The following is a 17,399-nucleotide window of genomic DNA, read 5'->3' on the forward strand; positions in this document are numbered from 1 at the left end:
ATCTTTTCCTCCCTGGGTCAGTGAAAACCTAAGTAGTTTGTTCTCTTTGACGCTCTTGTAAATGGACTGATTTTGTTAAATTCCTTTTTTCAGATTTTTCATTGCTGTTGTTTAGAAATATAGCTGATTTTTATCTATATTGAAACATCTTAATCATTTCAGCCGAAGATTTGTTGATTTTGTTGATCTTTTCAAATGACCAGCTTTGGTTTTGTTGATTTTCTTACCGTTTTTCTGTTTCTGTGTCATTGATCTCTGTTCTAGTCTTTATTATTTTCTTCCTTCTAGCTTTTGAGTTCAATTTGCTCTTCCTTTTATAATTTCTTAAGATGTATACTCATGTTATTGATTTGAGCTCCCCCTCTTCCCTGGTGGCTCAGACAGTAAAGAAACTGCCTGCAATGTGGGAAACCTGGGTTCAATCCCAGGGTCGGGAAGATCCCCTGGAGAAGGGAACGGGTACCTGCTCGAGTATTCTGGCCTGGAGAATTCTGTGGACAGAGGACCCTGGCCTACAGTCCATGGGGTTGCGAAGAGTAGGACACGACCGAGTAACTTCCACTACTTCACTTTCTTTTAAAATGTAGGCTTTTCAGGCTGTGAATTCCCCACGAGCCTGGCCTCATTGGTCTCTTGTGTTTCGCTTTCATTTTCTCCTCTCATCTCTTCTCTGATGTGTTGCTGAAGCCTGCGGTTCAGTTTCCACGTATTTCTTTTCCAGTCTCTGTTTCTGTTATTGGGCTTTCCTTTCGTCTCGCTGAGTGAATTCCGTTAGAGCAATAAATTCAGCTTACTGAGGCTTGTTCTGTAGCCTGACACGTGGTCTCTTCTGGAGAACGCACTTGGCTAGAACATGTCCTCTGCTGTTGGTCTACCTGAATCCCAGGTTCCCAAGCCTTCCGCTTCCGGCGGTAGTTGCTCCTTTTTCTAACTGGGTAGTATTCCACTGGTGGATAGACCAACGGAAACAAATGCGTCCGTTCACTTCCTGAGGGATATCTGTGTTGTTTCCAGCTCGGGGCAGCTATGACTGGAACTGCTGCAAACGTGTGTGCGGGTTGTGTAGGGGCAACGATTTCTATTTCCCTAGGGTAGCTACCGCAGAGCGGCTTTCTAAGTGATGTGTTCAGTGTGTGTTTGGCTTTGGAAAATAGTCTGGTGGTTATTTAAACAGAACTGCGTGAGAGTTTGGGTTCTCCTGTGTCAGCACTTGGTATTGTCAACATCCGTACTTTATTTCGCCCTTCTGCTGGGTGTGTGATACTGCATTCACTGGCAGTCTCACCATGGCTTTTCACGTGTATTTCCCAAATGGCTAATGATGCTGAACAGATTTGCATTAGTTGCAACCTGTTTTAACATTTTTGGTGAGATATCTGTTTAAATATTTAGTTGTTTTTTTCTTGCTGCTGTTCTATTTTTTTTGACTTATTGTTGAATTTTGCAATTTATTTATAGTGGATATGTGTTTGTCAAATATGTGCTTTGCAAATATTTTCTTTTGGTCTGTAGCCTGTTTTTTTCATTATCTTCCCAATGTCTTTAACAAAAGTTTTAAATTTTGAAAAAGTCCAATTTATCAACTTTTAGATATTGAGTCTGAAAACTTCTTGCTTAGCCTTGCATATCAAAGATGTTCTGCTATGTTTATTTCTTAAAATTTTATGATTTCACATTTTATATTTAAGCTTCTGACCCATGTTCAGCTGTGTAAGACATGAAGTTTAGGTGAAGATTTATTTTTGCCTAAAGCTATTTGGATGTTAGTTCTAAAGGATATCTCTTAAACTAACACCCAAGAAAGATGTCCTTTTCATTATAGGGGACTGGAATGCAAAAGTAGGAAGTCAAGAAACACCTGGAGTAAAAGGCAAATTGGGCCTTGGAATACGGAATGAAGCAGGGCAAAGACTAATAGAGTTTTGCCAAGAGAACGCACTGGTCATAGCAAACACCCTCTTCCAACAACACAAGAGAAGACTCTACACATGGACATCACCAGATGGTCAACACCGAAATCAGATTGATTATATTCTTTGCAGCCAAAGATGGAGAAGCTCTATACAGTCAACAAAAACAAGACCAGGAGCTGACTGTGGCTCAGATCATGAACTCCTTATTGCCAAATTCAGACTTAAATTGAAGAGAGTAGGGAAAACCACTAGGCCATTCAGGTATGACCTAAATCAAATCCCTTATGACTATACAGTGGAAGTGAGAAATAGATTTAAGGGCCTAGATCTGATAGATAGAATGCCTGATGAACTATGGACTGAGGTTCGTGACATTGTACAGGAGACAGGGATCAAGACCATCCCCATGGAAAAGAAATGCAAAAAAGCAAAATGGCTGTCTGAGGAGGCCTTAAAAATAGCTGTGAAAAGAAGGGAAGCGAAAAGCAAAGGAGAAAAGGAAAGATATAAGCATCTGAATGCAGAATTCCAAAGAATAGCAAGGAGAGATAAGAAAGCCTACCTCAGCGATCAATGCAAAGAAATAGAGGCAAACAACAGAATGGGAAAGATGAGAGATCTCTTCAAGAAAATTAGAGATACCAAGGGAACATTTCATGCAAAGATGGGCTCAATAAAGGACAGAAATGGTCTGGACCTAACAGAAGCAGAAGATATTAAGAAGAGGTGGCAAGAATACACAGAAGAACTGTACAAAAAAGATCTTCACGGATCTTCCCGGATAATCATGATGGTGTGATCACTCATCTAGAGCCAGACATCCTGGAATATGAAGTCAAGTGGGCCTTAGAAAGCATCACTACGAACAAAGCTAGTGGAGGTGATGGCATTCCAGTTGAGCTATTTCAAATCCTGAACAATGATGCTGTGAAAGTGCTGCACTCAATATGCCAGCACATTTGGAAAACTCAGCAGTGGCCACAGGACTGGAAAAGGTCAGTTTTCATTCCAATCCCAAAGAAAGGCAATGCCAAAGAATGCTCAAACTACTGCACAATTGCACTCATCTCACATGCTAGTAAAGTGACGCTCAAAATTCTCCAAGCCAGGCTTCAGCAATACGTGAACCGTGAACTTCCTGATGTTCAAGCTGGTTTTAGAAAAGGCAGAGGAACCAGAGATAAAATTGCCAACATCCGCTGGATCATGGAAAAAGCAAGAGAGTTCCAGAAAAACATCTATTTCTGCTTTATTGACTATGCCAAAGCCTTTGACTGTGTGGATCAGAATAAACTGTGGAAAATTCTGAGAGAGATGGGACTACCAGACCACCTGACTTGCCTCTTGAGAAACCTATATGCAGGTCAGGAAGCAACAGTTAGAACTGGACATGGAACAACAGACTGGTTCCAAATAGGAAAAAGGAGTACGTCAAGGTTGTACGTCACCCTGCTTATTTAACTTATATGCAGAGTACATCATGAGAAACACTGGGTTGGAAGAAACACAAGCTGGAATCAAGATTGCCGGGAGAAATATCAATAACTTCAGATATGCAGATGACACCACCCTTATGGCAGAAAGTGAAGAGTTAAAGCCTCTTGATGAAAGTGAATGAGGAGAGTGAAAAAGTTGGCCTAAAGCTCAACATTCAGAAAACGAAGATCATGGCATCTGGTCCCATCACTCCATGGGACATAGATGGGGAAACAGTGAAAACAGTGTCAGACTTTATTTTGGGGGGCTCCAAAATCACTGCAGATAGTGATTGCAGCCATGAAATTAAAAGACGCTTACTCCTTGGAAGTAACGTTATGAGCAACCTAGATAGCATATTCAAAAGCAGAGACATTACTTTGCCGACTAAGGTCCATCTAGTCAAGGCTATGGTTTTTCCTGTGGTCATGTATGGATGTGAGAGTTGGACTGTGAAGAAAGCTGAGCGCCGAAGAATTGATGCTTTTGAACTGTGGTGTTGGAGAAGACTCTTGAGAGTCCCTTGGACTGCGAGAAGATCCAACCAGTCCATTCTGAAGGAGATCAGCCCTGGGATTTCTTTGGAAGGAATGATGCTAAAGCTGAAACTCCAGTACTTTGGACACCTCATGCAAAGAGTTGACTCATTGGAAAAGACTCTGATGCTGGGAGGGGTTGGGGTCAGGAGAAGAAGGGGACGACCGAGGATGAGACGGCTGGATGGCATCACTGACTCGATGGACGCGAGTCTGAGTGAACTCCGGGAGTTGGTGATGGACAGGGAGGCCTGGCGTGCTGCGATTCATGGGGTCGCAAAGAGTCGGACACGACTGAGCGACTGAACTGAACTGAGCTGAAAGATGTTTGATTGCTTCCAGACAGTCTATGGCAAAGCTGTCCTTCATGGAATTGCTTTTATGCCTGTGTCACAAACCAGTTGGGCAGGTTTCTCTCTTTTCTGGACTCCGCTTGCTGTTTTGATCTTGGTGCTCATCTCGTCACCGCTGTCCTGATTACTGGGAGCCTTGGGGAGAGGTAAGAGCTGCCTGAGTGCCTCCTCTGACTCCATTCTTCTTCCACGTTGTCGCAGCTGCTCTCGTTCCTTTGACTTTGTGTATAAATTTTAAAGTCGGTTTGTCCAGATCTACCCTCCTCCCCACCCCCACCCCCCAAAAGACATCCTTCTGGGTTCTCTTGGCTTTGTGTTAAGTCTGTATGTCATTTGGGAGGAATTGACGTTCTTGCTGTGTTGGGTCTCCCGTTCCATGAACACAGTATCTGTTTGTTTACATCTTTGATTCTTTTTCGTCAGCATTTGTCTCTTCATTATACCAACTTTGCACGTTTTATTAGATTTATGCCTCAGTGTGTCTTTTTATATCAGTCGTAAATTCTGTTTTACTTTGCCTTACTGTTATGTGCTATGACTGTAGAGAAGTGATTGATTCTTGAGCTGTGCATCTTATATCCTGTACCTTACCAAATTCAGGTCTCAGTTCTATGAGGGGTTTCGGTGTTTATTTTTGGTTGATTCCTTGCGGTCTTACTACGCAGATTCTCCTGTCTATAAATTATCTGAGCTTCCCTGGTGGCTCAGATGGTGAAGAATCTGCCTGCAATGCGGGAGACCCAGGTTCGAGCCCTGGATAGAGAAGATCCCCTGGAGAAGGGAACGGCTGCTCCCTCCGGTGTTCTTGCTCCATGGACAGAGGAGCCTGGTGGGCTACAGTCCGTGGGGTCACAGAAGAGTCAGACATGACTGAGCAACTTTGATAAATTGTGTTTGTATGAGTTTCATATCCTCTCTGCGCGGTGCGCCTTTGGCCAGGGCTTTCGGGCTGGTATTGGAGTGTCTGCCTCGTTCCTGGTCTGGGGGGAGCTCCTAGTCTTTCGCCGTCGAGGGCGGCGTCCGCTGTAGGCTTTTGTAGGTGTACCAGGTGTAGGCTTTCCCTTCCGTTCTTGACTGGTCTTTTGTTCTTGGTTTGTCCTGAGTCGAGGTGGAACTTTGTCACCTCCTTTCTTTTCCCACAGATTGATCCCTTTGTGTTTTTTCTTCTTTGAGCTGCCAATATAGGAGATTATATTGATTTATTTTTCAGTATCGAACCAGCCGACGTCACAAGCTAAGTCTCCCTGGCCGTCACCGTTCCTTCGTGTTGCTGGACGCAACTTGCTCGTGTTTTGCTGATGGTGTTTCCGGTCGTGAGGGACACGGATGTGTGGGTTTTGTTTCTTTTCTGTCCTCATCTGTTTCTTTTCGAGCGCAATGCTGGCCTCCCGTGCCAAGCTGGGAATTATTCCTTCTCTTTTCTGGATGAGATTGTGTAGAATTAGCATTGTTTCTTCGTTAAGTGTTTGCACCCTGTAAAACCACGTAGGCCTGGATATTTCTGTCGTGGAAGGGCTCTGAAGGCTGGGCTGTGGCTTTTGTGTGGGCGATGTGGCTGGACCGCGGGCAGTCGTCCGTGTGGACGCCGCCGGGGCTCCTCTGTGTCTGCAGGGCCCGAGGTGGGCTGCCGCGTCCCCGGCGCTGCTGCCTGGCCTCTTCCGCGGGGGCCTCACGGTTCACTCGGCCTTTCCGGAGGAGCAGCGGCAGTTTGCTTTCGTTCTTCTCATTGGCCTCTGGCCTTCTCAGTTCCTCCTTCCTGCTGTGGGTGCTTTTCCCTTTTTTTGTTTGGTTTCTTCAGGTGTGAATTAGATGCTGATTCGAGGTTTTCCTCGTTTTCTAATGTGAGTGTTTCGGGCTCCTGCTTCCCCTGCGCCCCACGCCTGGCCCCGCGCCTGCGGCCCGTCGCACCCTCGTTCTCGTCCAGATGCAGAGGCTTTCTGACTCCGTTTGTCGTCTTCCTTGGACAGGGTGTGGTTTTGACGGGCTGCTACGGTTTCCATCGTGTCGATATTTCCCTCTCGTCTTTCTGGTTTTGTTGTTCAGTCACTAAGTCGTGTCCAGCTCTTCTGCAGCCCCGTGGACTGTAGCCACTAGACTCCTCTGTCCATGGCGTTTCCCAGGCAAGAATACTGGAGTGGGTTGCCATTTCCTGCTCCAGGGGACCTCCCCAACCCAAGGATCTAACCCGTGTCTCCTGCACTGGCGGGCAGGTTCCTTACTCCCGAGGCACCGGGGAAGCCCTTCTGTTATGGAAACCTGGTTTAAACTCCATTACAGTCTGTGAGGTAGTTTGTATCATTTTCATTTCTTAATTTGCTAGTGTTTATTGATGCCCCAGGAATACGCTCTGTCTTGGAGAACGTCCTGTCTGTGCTCGAGAGGAACGCGTGTTGCGTGGTGTCGGGTCGAACATTGTGTGAAGCCCCAGCAGACCACGGGCCCTTGCTCAGCGTCTGTCCGCAGGTTTGACTCCTTGGCAAGGAGCTCTGACGTCTCCAAACATACTTGTGGATTTGTCTGTTTCTCCTTCCAGTTCTCATTTTTGCTTCATGTGCATTGAAGCTCTGCTTTTAGGAGCATGTTTATTTAAGGTTTTTGTGTCTTCTCAGTGAATAAACCGTTTCACACTTTTGAAGTGCCTCTTTTTGGGGCAGCCACTGTCTAGATATCTCCTCTGAAGCCTCTCTTGTCCAGCCACCCCAGCGTCCATTCTTCCTCCTTGCCCCTTTCTTCTGTTTGTCCGGCTGGTGGAGGTGATTTGGGGTAACTGTTGGTTTATAGGAGGGTTGCGTGGGTAGTACCGAGTGGGCCACACAGCTCATGTCTGTCCCTCATAATCAGCACCTCTGTTTCTTGGCTTTGTCTTCCGCCACTTTGCAGGGCCTGCAGGTGGGCCGTTGCACAGCCCCAGCCCGCGTTTGTCTGGCGTATCCCTGATGAGCTGATGGGCCGGCTCTGGGGAAGATGTCCAAGTTTGGGGCGTCCGGTCAGGGGTGACACACTGTGAACGGTTCCTGCTTCACTTTCAGTATGAACAGGAGGAAGCAGGAAGCTCTTTGAATGCTGTGCTGGTGGGTCCGGGACGGCACAGCCCCACCTTCCTAAGAACTCAGCCACGCCCCCGTGAGCTCATGACGTCATCTCCTGCCCCCCAGCACGGCCACCACCCAGTCTCTGCTGCTTTGTTGGTGGCATGTAACTGGGGGCTGCCTTTTCGTTCATTTGATCCTCTCTCTCTACGTTTTTAAAACATATTTAAAAAAATATTCGTCGCTATGTTTGGCCATGCCCGGTCCCAGCTGTGGCCTGGGGCATCTTTAGCTGTGACACGGGGGGTCTAGTTCCTTGCCCACGGATCGATCGTGGGCCCCCTGCATTGGGCCCACAGAGTCCTGCCGCTGGACTGCCGGGGCGCCCCTCTCTCTGCCTTTTACCTGGGGGTGTTTAGACCATTTACATCGAATGTGATTACTGTGTGCTCGGGGTTGGTCTGGTCTTCCTTTCTCTTCTGCCTGTGCTGTCTCGTCTTCGTCCCCGCTGTCCTGTATCATCTCTGCCCCGACCCCGCTTTCCTGTGTCTCTGCCTGTTCCCCGCTGTCCTGTATCATCTCTGCCCCGACCCCGCTTTCCTGGGTCTCTGCCTGTTCCCCGCTGTCCTGTATCATCTCTGCCCCGACCCCGCTTTCCTGTGTCTCTGCCTGTTCCCGCTTTCCTGTGTCTCTGCTCCGACCCCGCTTTCCTGGGTCTCTGCCTGTTCCCGCTTTCCTGTGTCTCTGCTCCGTCCCCTCTTTCCTGCATCTCTGGCTTCCTCTGAACTACTTGCATGTTTTTTGTGACACCATCTCACTTCCTTCTTCGGCCTCTGTGAGTCATCACTGTTCCCAGTGGTTGCCTCGGTCTTAGCGCTCACCCTCCACTTTTCCCCGCCTGCCCCCAGGGACCGGTGCGGCCCCGCGTGCAGTGCGCAGTCGTGCGGCCACTTGCGTCTGTCACGCAGCCCACGTGCCCCGGCTGCCATCTGTTTCATCTGCACTTACGTCTTAAAACCCCAGTATGTTTTTACTGGGTTTGCTTGACCTCTTTTAAAATAGTAATTTAGCTATTTCTTAAAGAGTCAAATAGCATGAAGCCATGTTTGCACCTGTGTGGGTGAGGTCCCCATCACTGCTCAGGCCCCGGCGTGGGTCCTCTGCCCTCTGGACTTGCTCCCCTTCGGCCTGGAGGCTTTCCCGTCACGTTCCCCATAGGGCAGGCCTGCCCAGGATAAATCCTCTGCTTCTGTGTGTCTGAGAACATCTTTATTTTGCTTTCGCTTTTTGAAAGATATTTTCACTGGGAATAGAATCCTAGGTTGACATTTTTCATTTCTTCCAGCATTTGATAGACTTTTCTCCTCTTTCTCACTTGCGTTTCTCTGCTGAGAAATCTGCTGTGTTTCTCCGTGGGTAGCGTTTTCTTCCTGTGGCTGCTCGTAGGGTCTGCTTATCAGCACCGATCTTAAGAGCCCGCGTCATTCCATGCACTGCGCCCTTTCCTTACCTTTCTCGTGCTCAGGTTTGTGTGGCTTCCTGAGTCTGTGTCTTTATACTTTGATCACATGTGGACCCTCCTGCAGGGCTTTTCTGCTCCCCGCCGCGCGCAGGGACTGCAGTTGGCCGTAAATCCTCCTTCGTGAAGCTGCCCTGTCGCTCACGCTGCCCTCCCTGGTTTTGAAGATCGATTTTCCTCTCTCCCTGCCGCCACGGTAGCTTTTATCACCCTGGCATCAAGTGCACGAAACTCGTGTCCTGCAGAGTCTCATCCATCAGGAATCCCGTCCAGTGTTCTTCACCTCAGACACCGCGGCTCCCGCCCCGTGGAACGTGCCTTTCCTCCAGGAGCCTTCAGTGCCTTCTCGTGTCCGGGGACGCTGATTCCACATCTGTGTGGCTCTTGGCTGTGCTCCTCTTTGTGGGTCATGTCTTCCTAGTTCTTTCAACGCCTGGTAACCTTTGACTGGACAGCAGGCTGTGTGTGTCGGCTTGCTGGGTTCTGAGCGCTTCTGTGTCCTATAAATCTTGGTGCTTTCTTCAGAGGTGCGTTAGGCTTCTTGGAAAGAGTCTGGTCCCTTCCAGTCTCGCGTTTGCTGATTTGCAAGGCCATTCTGGAGCAGTTCTCTCTGAAGAAAGTCACCCTCCCACTCCCAAGCCGCCCTTCCTGAGTTACCCGCGGAGCACGAGTCCTCCATTCCAGCTGGTGGGAGAGCCTCCGTCCCTCGCCCCGTTTCAGCGCTGGGCTCTGCTTCCTGGGTGCTTTTTCACTTATTTATTTTTGGCCATGCTGGGTCTCACCCCTGCACACTGGCTCTCCTCTAGTTGTGACGAGCGGGGTTTCTCTGTCATCACGGGCCCGTCACTGCCGTGGCCTCTCCCGCTCGGGGCACGGGCTCTCTGGAGCGCAGGCTCAGTAGCTGCCACATGTGGGCCCCAGAGCCCAGGCTCGGGGGCTGTGGCCACATGGGCTTCGGTTCCCCCGCCTGTGGGACTCTCCCAGGTCAGGGGTTGAACCCACGTCTCCTGCATTAGCAGGCGGTGTCTTCACCACTGAGCCAACAGGGAAGCCCCCAGGGGCTTGTTTATTTTAAGCTCTATCAGTTCAGTTCTGTTCAGTCGTGTCCGACTCTTGGCGATCCCACGAATCGCAGCACGCCAGGCCTCCCTGTCCATCACCAACTCCCGGAGTTCACTCAGACACGTCCATTGAGTCCGTGATGCCATCCAGCCATCTCATCCTCTGTCGTCCCTTTTCCTCCTGCCCCCAATCCCTCCCAGCATCAGAGTCTTTTCCAATGAGTCAACTCTTCGCATGAGGTGGCCAAAGTACGGGAGTTTCAGCTTTAGCATCATTCCCTCCAAAGAACACCCAGGACTGATCTCCTTCAGAATGGACTGGCTGGATCTCCTTGCAGTCCAGGGGCTCTCGAGAGCCTTCTCCAGCACCACGGTTCAGAAGCGTGTCAGTATAGCTCCTATGAAAAATGGAGACAGAAATGGCTGCCCTCTTGCAGCAAGCGGTGGCCTGCTTGTACACCTGCCCCCGCGCCTGGCCTGCTTGGCCTCTTGGCCTTCAGGGCGAGAGGGCCCGCAGCTGCACCCTGTCCCGGTGGCCCCCAGCCCCAGCCGCATGCACATTGTGAGTCTTTTCTGTCTTTTCATCGAGTTTGGTCCTTTTCTTGAGTCTTGAGTCCTCCCCAGGGTGCAGTCCCACGTGTGGGGGGTACCAGTGGGCAAAAGACACGCGGACCCCAGCTGACCCCCGTTGGTCTCCCTGCTGCTGTGGAGTCGGGGTCAGCAGAGCCCCCACCACCTGCCCCCACCACCTGCCCCCCTGCCCCTCTGGAGTCGCGGTCAGTGGAGCCCCCGCCACCTGCCCCCCCGCCCCTCTGGAGTCGCGGTCAGCGGGGGCCCCCGCCACCTCTCCCCCGCTGGAGTCACCGTCAGCGGAGCCCCCCCCACCTGCCCCCCCCACCTGCCCCCCGCACCCCTCTGGAGTCGCAGTCAGCGGAGCCCCCGCCACCTGCACCCCCCGCCCCTCTGGAGTCGCAGTCAGCGGAGCCCCAGTTAGTCTCCCTGCCGCTGTGGAGTCGAGGTCAGTGGGGCCCCCCGATAGATGCTGTGCTGCGCTCCCCCACCCCCTGCTGTGTGTTCTCACAGCTTTTCTTTGCTGTGGCTGCTCTGTGTCGTATTTTCACAGGTGCCTATTTAACCATCTCGTGACCCTTCCCTGTTCCCTACCCAGAGGCCGTGCTGCAGTGCCCTCCCGTCACAGTCTGCTCTCCTTGCAGGTTGAAGGTTGAGGAGCTGGAAGCCGAGCGGAGTCGCCTAGAGGAGGAGAAGACGACGCTGGAGGCGCAGCTGGAGCGGCTCACCCTGCAGGTGAGTTCGTCTGAGGCTCGCCCGCCCTCCCGTGAGGCTCCTGCGCCACAGCCGTCCACTTCCCAGTGGGCAGGCCAGATGGAACCAGGGGCCTGTCCCCTCCAGACGCCCTCGCTGGCTGAGAACTCGGGTCCCGAGCCCATGGCGGGCACCCCCTGCCTCGGGCCATGCTGTCGCCCCCCCAGCCCTCCAGCCCCATGTGCTTCGTTGATTCACAGCCTGTTTTCCTGACTGCTCGCTGTGGCGGGCATGCTGGGCGTGCTCCCGGGGAGGACAGGCCCAGCAGAGGGTCGCACTGGTTTGGGGCTTGTCTCCAAGCGGCCTCCGTTGGCCTACAGCTGTGAGGCTCCGTGGCTGGGGAGGAGAGGCCCAGCAGAGGGTCCCGGTGGTGCAGGGCTTGTCTCCGAGCGGGCCCTGTCGGCCTGCAGCTGTGAGGCTCCGTGGCTGGGGAGGAGAGGCCCAGCAGAGGGTCCCAGTGGTTCGGGGCTTGTCTCTGAGCGGGCCCCGTCGGCCTGCAGCTGTGAGGCTCCGTAGCTGTTTACACTGTTGCAGTGTGCCTTTGTTTTTCATTTTTATCTTCCTGTCTAAATTGTTCTCAGGCAGGAAACCTGCAGGTCTGTGATTACCCAGATTCTGGACAGGCCATTGATTTTTGTCTTGACACCTATTAGAGGCAAATCAAATCTCTTTTTTTATTCCCGATTCCTGGAGACGGGAGAAGTGACATCCTTGATAGAGCACGGCGCCGGGAGCCGTGGCTGGACGGTGTTCCGCTCTGGACCTGTCATCTTGCTCCGTTTTAATTGGGCCGCAGTCCTGACGCGGGGCGGCTGCTGGCAGGTGAATCCCCGGCCGCCTGTCAGGGGCCGCGTTGGGTCGAGCGTGCCCGAGGTCACGCTGACAGCTCCCAGGCTTTGGGATGGGGCTCAGCCAGTCCTGCTGAAGCTGACAGTCGTGAGGCGCCGCCGCAGCCCCACTGCGGGCACTGGGGGGTCAGACTAGGTCAGAGAGGCAGTGGATGTGGGGGGTGGGGTCCCGGGTGGGGTCCGAGATGTTGAGCGTGTCCAGCCTCCTGGGCCCCATGTGGGTTGGGGCATCCGCGTCTGCAGACCTCAGCTGGAGCCCGCCTCCTTAGCTGGGTGGTCTCAGGCATGTCGTGCTTTGCCATCTGAGCCCCCAGCATGTCCTTTATAAAATGGGGGACGACGAGCCCCCGTGGGGGATAACAGGAGCGGTTAACAAGGGCTCAGGGGCCATGTGTGGGCACACCATTGTGAGGGCAGAGACCTGGGTCCCTGGGCCGTGGAGGCCGCAGGAGAGGCAGGCGCCCTGCAGGTGGCCTGGCTGGCCCCAGGCTTGGTCCGTGTGACCGCAGAGCTGCGGGCTCGAGTCCAGGGCAGAGCGGGGGGCGGGGGCCGGGGGCGGCTTGGCACACGGCCCCCGGCGTGTGTCTGTCTGCCGTGCTGCCTGCCTGCTCCTGATGCAGCCCCCCTCCCCTTTCCCCTGGAAGAGTCTTCAAGGCGGGCTGCTTCAAGGAAGATTGATTAAAATCAGCTGCAGTTTGACTTAATTGGGAACATATGCTCGGAGAGGGAGTCGACTAGTTAGAACTTCTTGTAATTAGTTCACAGCTGGTTGGTGAGGCATGCGCTCCAGTTACTGCTCAGAGCCGAGTGCACGCCTGCCTGTCTGCCCACTGGTGCCCGCTTGGTGCCCGGCGGGGCTGGGCAACGCTGCGGAGCAGGCTCCTGGCTACTTCCGTGCCCTGTGGCCCATCCCAGGCTTCTGGGGTTGTCGGCTCTTCCCACCGCGTCAGGGGTGACCTGTGTGTGTCCCTAAAGTAGGCAGCCATCAGGGAGACAAGCCCTGCTTAGCGATGGCGGAACTGAGGCCCCCGGAACCAGACACGCCTGGCCGTTGTGTGAAGGTGGGATGTTCTGATACAGGCTGCTGTCGAGCAGGCCACCTGGAAGTCTGGGCCCAAAGCTCCCTGGGGTCCTCTGGGAACCAGACTCTGCGGGTGGCACTCCTGGTGCCCCAGGCCTGTGGCCCCCGCCCCGTGCCCACCTGGCCGTTCCCAGCAGTCCTGGTGGGGCGGGGCACCGCCTGGACCCCCAGCTCCCTCCTGCCCTTGGGTGCCCCTCTCCTCAGCAGTGGGCCCTGGGCCTGCTGCTGGCTCTGCTCCTCCGCGGCGGTGGCCCTCGTCTCGGCCTGCTCGCCAGGACGTGGAGCTGACCCCACCTCCTGCCAGCTGTGGTGGAGAGCACAGTGACCTCCAGCCAGGAGCACTGCCTCGCCGAGTCACTGCTCTGCAGACTGCGTCCCCTCGACCGACGGTGCCCCGTGTGTCCACATCGTGGGCCACGTCCAGGGCTGTCTGGGCAGCGAGCCGCCTGGCGCTCTAGGGAGCAGCCCGAGGGCCAGACGCACGGCAGCTCTGGGCCTGGCGACCGCTGGTCCCCCAGCAGGGCCCCTTCCAGTGAGGAGCAAGCTTCGTGCAGGCGGACGGGAGGCCTCGGGCCTCTGGCTCCCCTGGGTCCCGGGAGCGGAGCCTGTGTGCTGACGCGGCCTTGCTGGTTCCCTGACGTTGCAGACGTGGTCAGACACACAGCACAGTTGCAAGAGTTTCGCCGTGAGCAGCCCGTGTCCCCCTGTGGGGACGCTCCCCCGCGGCCGCCGTGACGCACCTGTCCACCCCTTCCTTCCGTTAGTCCCGTCTCTTTGCTTGACGCATTTTAAAGCAAATTGCAAACATCTGTACCTCTAAATGCCTCAGCACGCGCGTAATTAGGCAGAATTCATCTTTGGGGTTTGAGCCCCCATCCCACCATCGCTCAGAGGGGGCGGGAGAAGCCCCTGGAGCTGGAGCGTCCCCTCACGTCCCCGCCCTGCCTGCTTCCGGTGGGGGCGGGGGGCTGTGCTCAGGAAGGGGCTGACTGCAGCCCGGTGACATTGACACTGACCGTATCTTTTTTGGAAATGGAGTGGGTAGGAAAGTGCCGGGCTCCCTGTGAGCGGAGAAACTGCCCGGCTCCCGCCCCGTTTAGTCATAGCAGCCCTGGCCTGGCCTCCTCCTGCTCTGGGATACGGGGCTGGGGCCGGGGCGGGGGGGTGCAGCCTTCACCGCTCTCCACACCTTGCTGCCCCCGGCCCCGCCCCCTCTCCAGGCAGCAGGTTCTGCCTGCCCCCCCGCCCCCAGGGCCAGTCCCTCCCCCACCAGTTCTCACCGGTCCTCACTGGACAGGGAGCCCCCAACCTGCTTCTCAGAGCCTGTCTTGCCCTTGGGTCCTCCTGCTGCTGACCCCAGCCTTGAGCATGTCCTGTCCCCGACTAGACAGGTCATTTCCTGACAGCCTGCTGCCCGTGATTCTGGGATGTTCTCTGGGCGTTGCGTCCTGGCGGGGGCAGGGCCCTACAAACCCTGGGGCCTGGGGCCTGTGGGGTGAGCCCCCAAGGCTGCGGGGCAGGGTCGGCTGCATCCCTAGTGGCCCAGCTCACCCCCCACCCCCAACCTTGCAGGCTGGTGTTGCTCTGCACGTCTGGTTCCTCGGTGCCGGCCGGGTGACCACAGCACAAGGCTGGGTGTGGACTGGCGATGGTGTAGCCGTGGCTCTGCACACGCCAGCCCCTCCCCCAGCAGTGGTGCTGGCCCCTTCCTGGCTGCACCCAGGAGCGCCCACCCCCTGTACACTCACAGAGCCCGCCTTCACACTTCCTGACGCTTTTGTGACTGTGCGCTTGGGGGCTTCCCTCCATGGACGCATGCCACCCTGTCAGTGTTTACGCATGTGCCACACCCCCGGGTGCTGTGGCGCGTAAATCCTGCGGGTTACCAGGAACGTGGTCACGACCTTGCCGTGGCACGCATCCTGCTGCACACACCTCTGCCCTGTGCGTGTCAGAGCAGAGAGCCAGTGGCCCCTGCGTGCATTTCGACGGCCGCACCGTGAGGGTGCCGGCCCCCTGCCCCAGCCGCCGGGCTTCCGGGCTTTCCCGGTCCAGCAGGTGAGAGCCGTGTGGTTGGAGCTGTCAGTTCCTTTATCACGTGTGAGTGGGGATTTTTAAATGTGTGTTAACGTGCTTGGTTCATTTTTCAAATGGCTTGTTGGTCCTGTTCTTGCTGGTTTCTTGGAGCTCTTTGCGTATCAAGGGCATTTTAAGCTGTGAGGATGTTTCCCAATTATCGTCTGTCTTTCGACTTCTTTGCTTGCGCTGTTTTGCTGTCTCTGTTCTTTTTTTTAGCCAAGCAGAGGTGCTGGGCTCTTGGACTCGTTTTATTACGGATGTGTTTATCGCCGTTTCCTTTTCAGCTCCCGGGCTTTTGTTCCTGTCTTTACCTTTCTCATGTCCAGACGGTAAAGAATTCTCTCTTGGTATCTTCTGGTTTTCTGGGGCATTTCATTTTTTACGTTTAAATCTGACGGATTTGGGATTTGGTTTGGGTTTTTTATAAGGGGGGAGGCATGGTTTTGGGAAGGGCTCCTCCTGGTGCCCCTGGACCACTGCCTGAAAGCCTGTCTTTTCCTCACTGGTGTGGGGTCACCCCCTCGTGCACCCGATGCCCCGTATCTGATTGAGGCCAGGGCTCGGGTGTCCTGCTGCCCTCGGACTCTTTATCAGGGTTTTCTCCCATTCACTTTTACGTGAACTTTGGAATCAGCATATTCAGCTCCCCTCCCCCAGCCAGCTTAGAACTTGCTGGATGTCGTGAACCGAGAGCGTGAGGGTCTAGGGGTTGGGTCTCCTGGTCTCGCCCTCCTCCAGGAGGATGTCGCTGAAACTCTGTTAGGGTCTGTGTCCCCTCCGCCCCCCGGGAATAGCTCGGACAGAAGGACAGGCACTGTGTGATTCCACCTGTGTGGGGTCCCTGGAGGAGTCAGGGTCATAGAATCAAAGCAGAGAGAGGGCGCCAGGCGCTGGGGGGCGGAGCCAGAGTTTATGGGGACTCGGCCTCAGCTTGGGAGGGTCTGTGGGTGGACAGGGGTGACGACTGCACAGCGGCTTGAACGTACTTAAACTGAACAGCACGCTTAAAACTGGTTACAGTGGCAAATTTTATCACAATTCCAAAAACTTTTCTTACTGGCTTTGCTCAACATCTTCGGTTCTAACTCAGAGACCTGGCGGGAGCACAGCCCATGTCCGTGGTGACGGTTATGGGTACAGGGTCATCCCGCCCTCTTCTCACCCGAGCAGCCAGGCCCTCCCCTTCACCAGCTGGTCCTGCAGCTGCGGGCCTGACTGGAGGCCCCTGCCGCCAGCTCCCGCGGCTCAGGGCAGATGTAGGGTGCCTGCCGCCGCTTGCTGTCTGTGACAGGGAGATCTGGCAGCGGAGGCGCCTGATTTCCAGCTTCTGCCCACCCGCCCAGCCGAGTGGGGACACGGGCCACTCGGTCAGCGGGCTCGGAGGGCCATCGCTGTGGAAGGGCAGGGTCTGCCGCAGGCGCGTCCTGCCCCCTCCTCCCCCAGCCTCCCCGTCCCTCCCCCGAGAGACGCGGCCCTGGGTGCCCGGGTGGGTGGCTAGAGTCCCGGCCGTGTGCACTGACCTGACAGGACAGCAGCTTAGGGGGCGGCCCGGCGCGGACAGGCGTGTGGGGCCGTGTCAGCCGGGCGGCAGCTTGGCCAGTTTACCCAGCCCGCCGTGCGGTCAGTGCCGCACCTCCCCACTCCCGCATCCGCTGCGCCGCAGCCCCGGGTCTCCCTGCAGGGCGGCCTGGGAGGGCAGCCGGGGTGGGGGGCGCTGGGAGGGCCCAGGGCCCGCAGCTGGCCTTCGGCCGGAGCGGCCGCCGTCCCGCCCTCCCGACGGTGAGGGTTGTCTTTCCTGCCTTCCCTGAAGGCTGTTGACAGGCCTCTCTCACAGCAGGCCACCTTCTGAAGGGCTCTGCGTGGGGTCGCGGGTGATTGGTGTCCTCTAACTGGCTCCAGCGACCGCCCTGTGTCTGCTGCTTGGAGCCGGGCCCTGGGGCTGTGGTCCTGCGCGGGCAGTGCGGGGCCGCAGGGGGGGTCTCACCACATGTGCCTGGGCCTCCAGCCTGTGCAGCACCCCTCCTGTGTCTTCGCTTTTCCTGGTCCTCACCTGTCTGTCCAGCGAGACCCGGCAGCCCTTGGCTCTCAGCGGCACAGCTGGAGTCAGAGGTCCTGGGAGCTTGCAGAGTCATGCTGCTGGACCCAAAACAGCCAGGATCTGGCGCAGGTTGAGGAGGCTGA

At 55.1% G+C, this 17,399-nt stretch overlaps 1 protein-coding gene across 9 annotated transcripts in view; it reads left to right on the top strand.

Moving 5' to 3' along the window:
* The window catches only part of MAD1L1 (mitotic arrest deficient 1 like 1), a 238,739-nt gene that overhangs the window by 171,186 nt on the left and 50,154 nt on the right, over positions 1-17,399 (top strand). For all 9 annotated transcript variants that reach the window (XM_069569617.1, XM_069569618.1, XM_069569619.1 and 6 more), the window contains one exon: positions 11,102-11,192. In XM_069569617.1, the coding sequence (XP_069425718.1) occupies positions 11,102-11,192 (91 nt within the window). The remainder of the gene's footprint in view (positions 1-11,101; positions 11,193-17,399) is intronic.

This window comes from Ovis canadensis, chromosome 24 (assembly GCF_042477335.2).
Source record: "Ovis canadensis isolate MfBH-ARS-UI-01 breed Bighorn chromosome 24, ARS-UI_OviCan_v2, whole genome shotgun sequence".
Taxonomy (NCBI): Eukaryota; Metazoa; Chordata; class Mammalia; order Artiodactyla; family Bovidae; genus Ovis; species Ovis canadensis.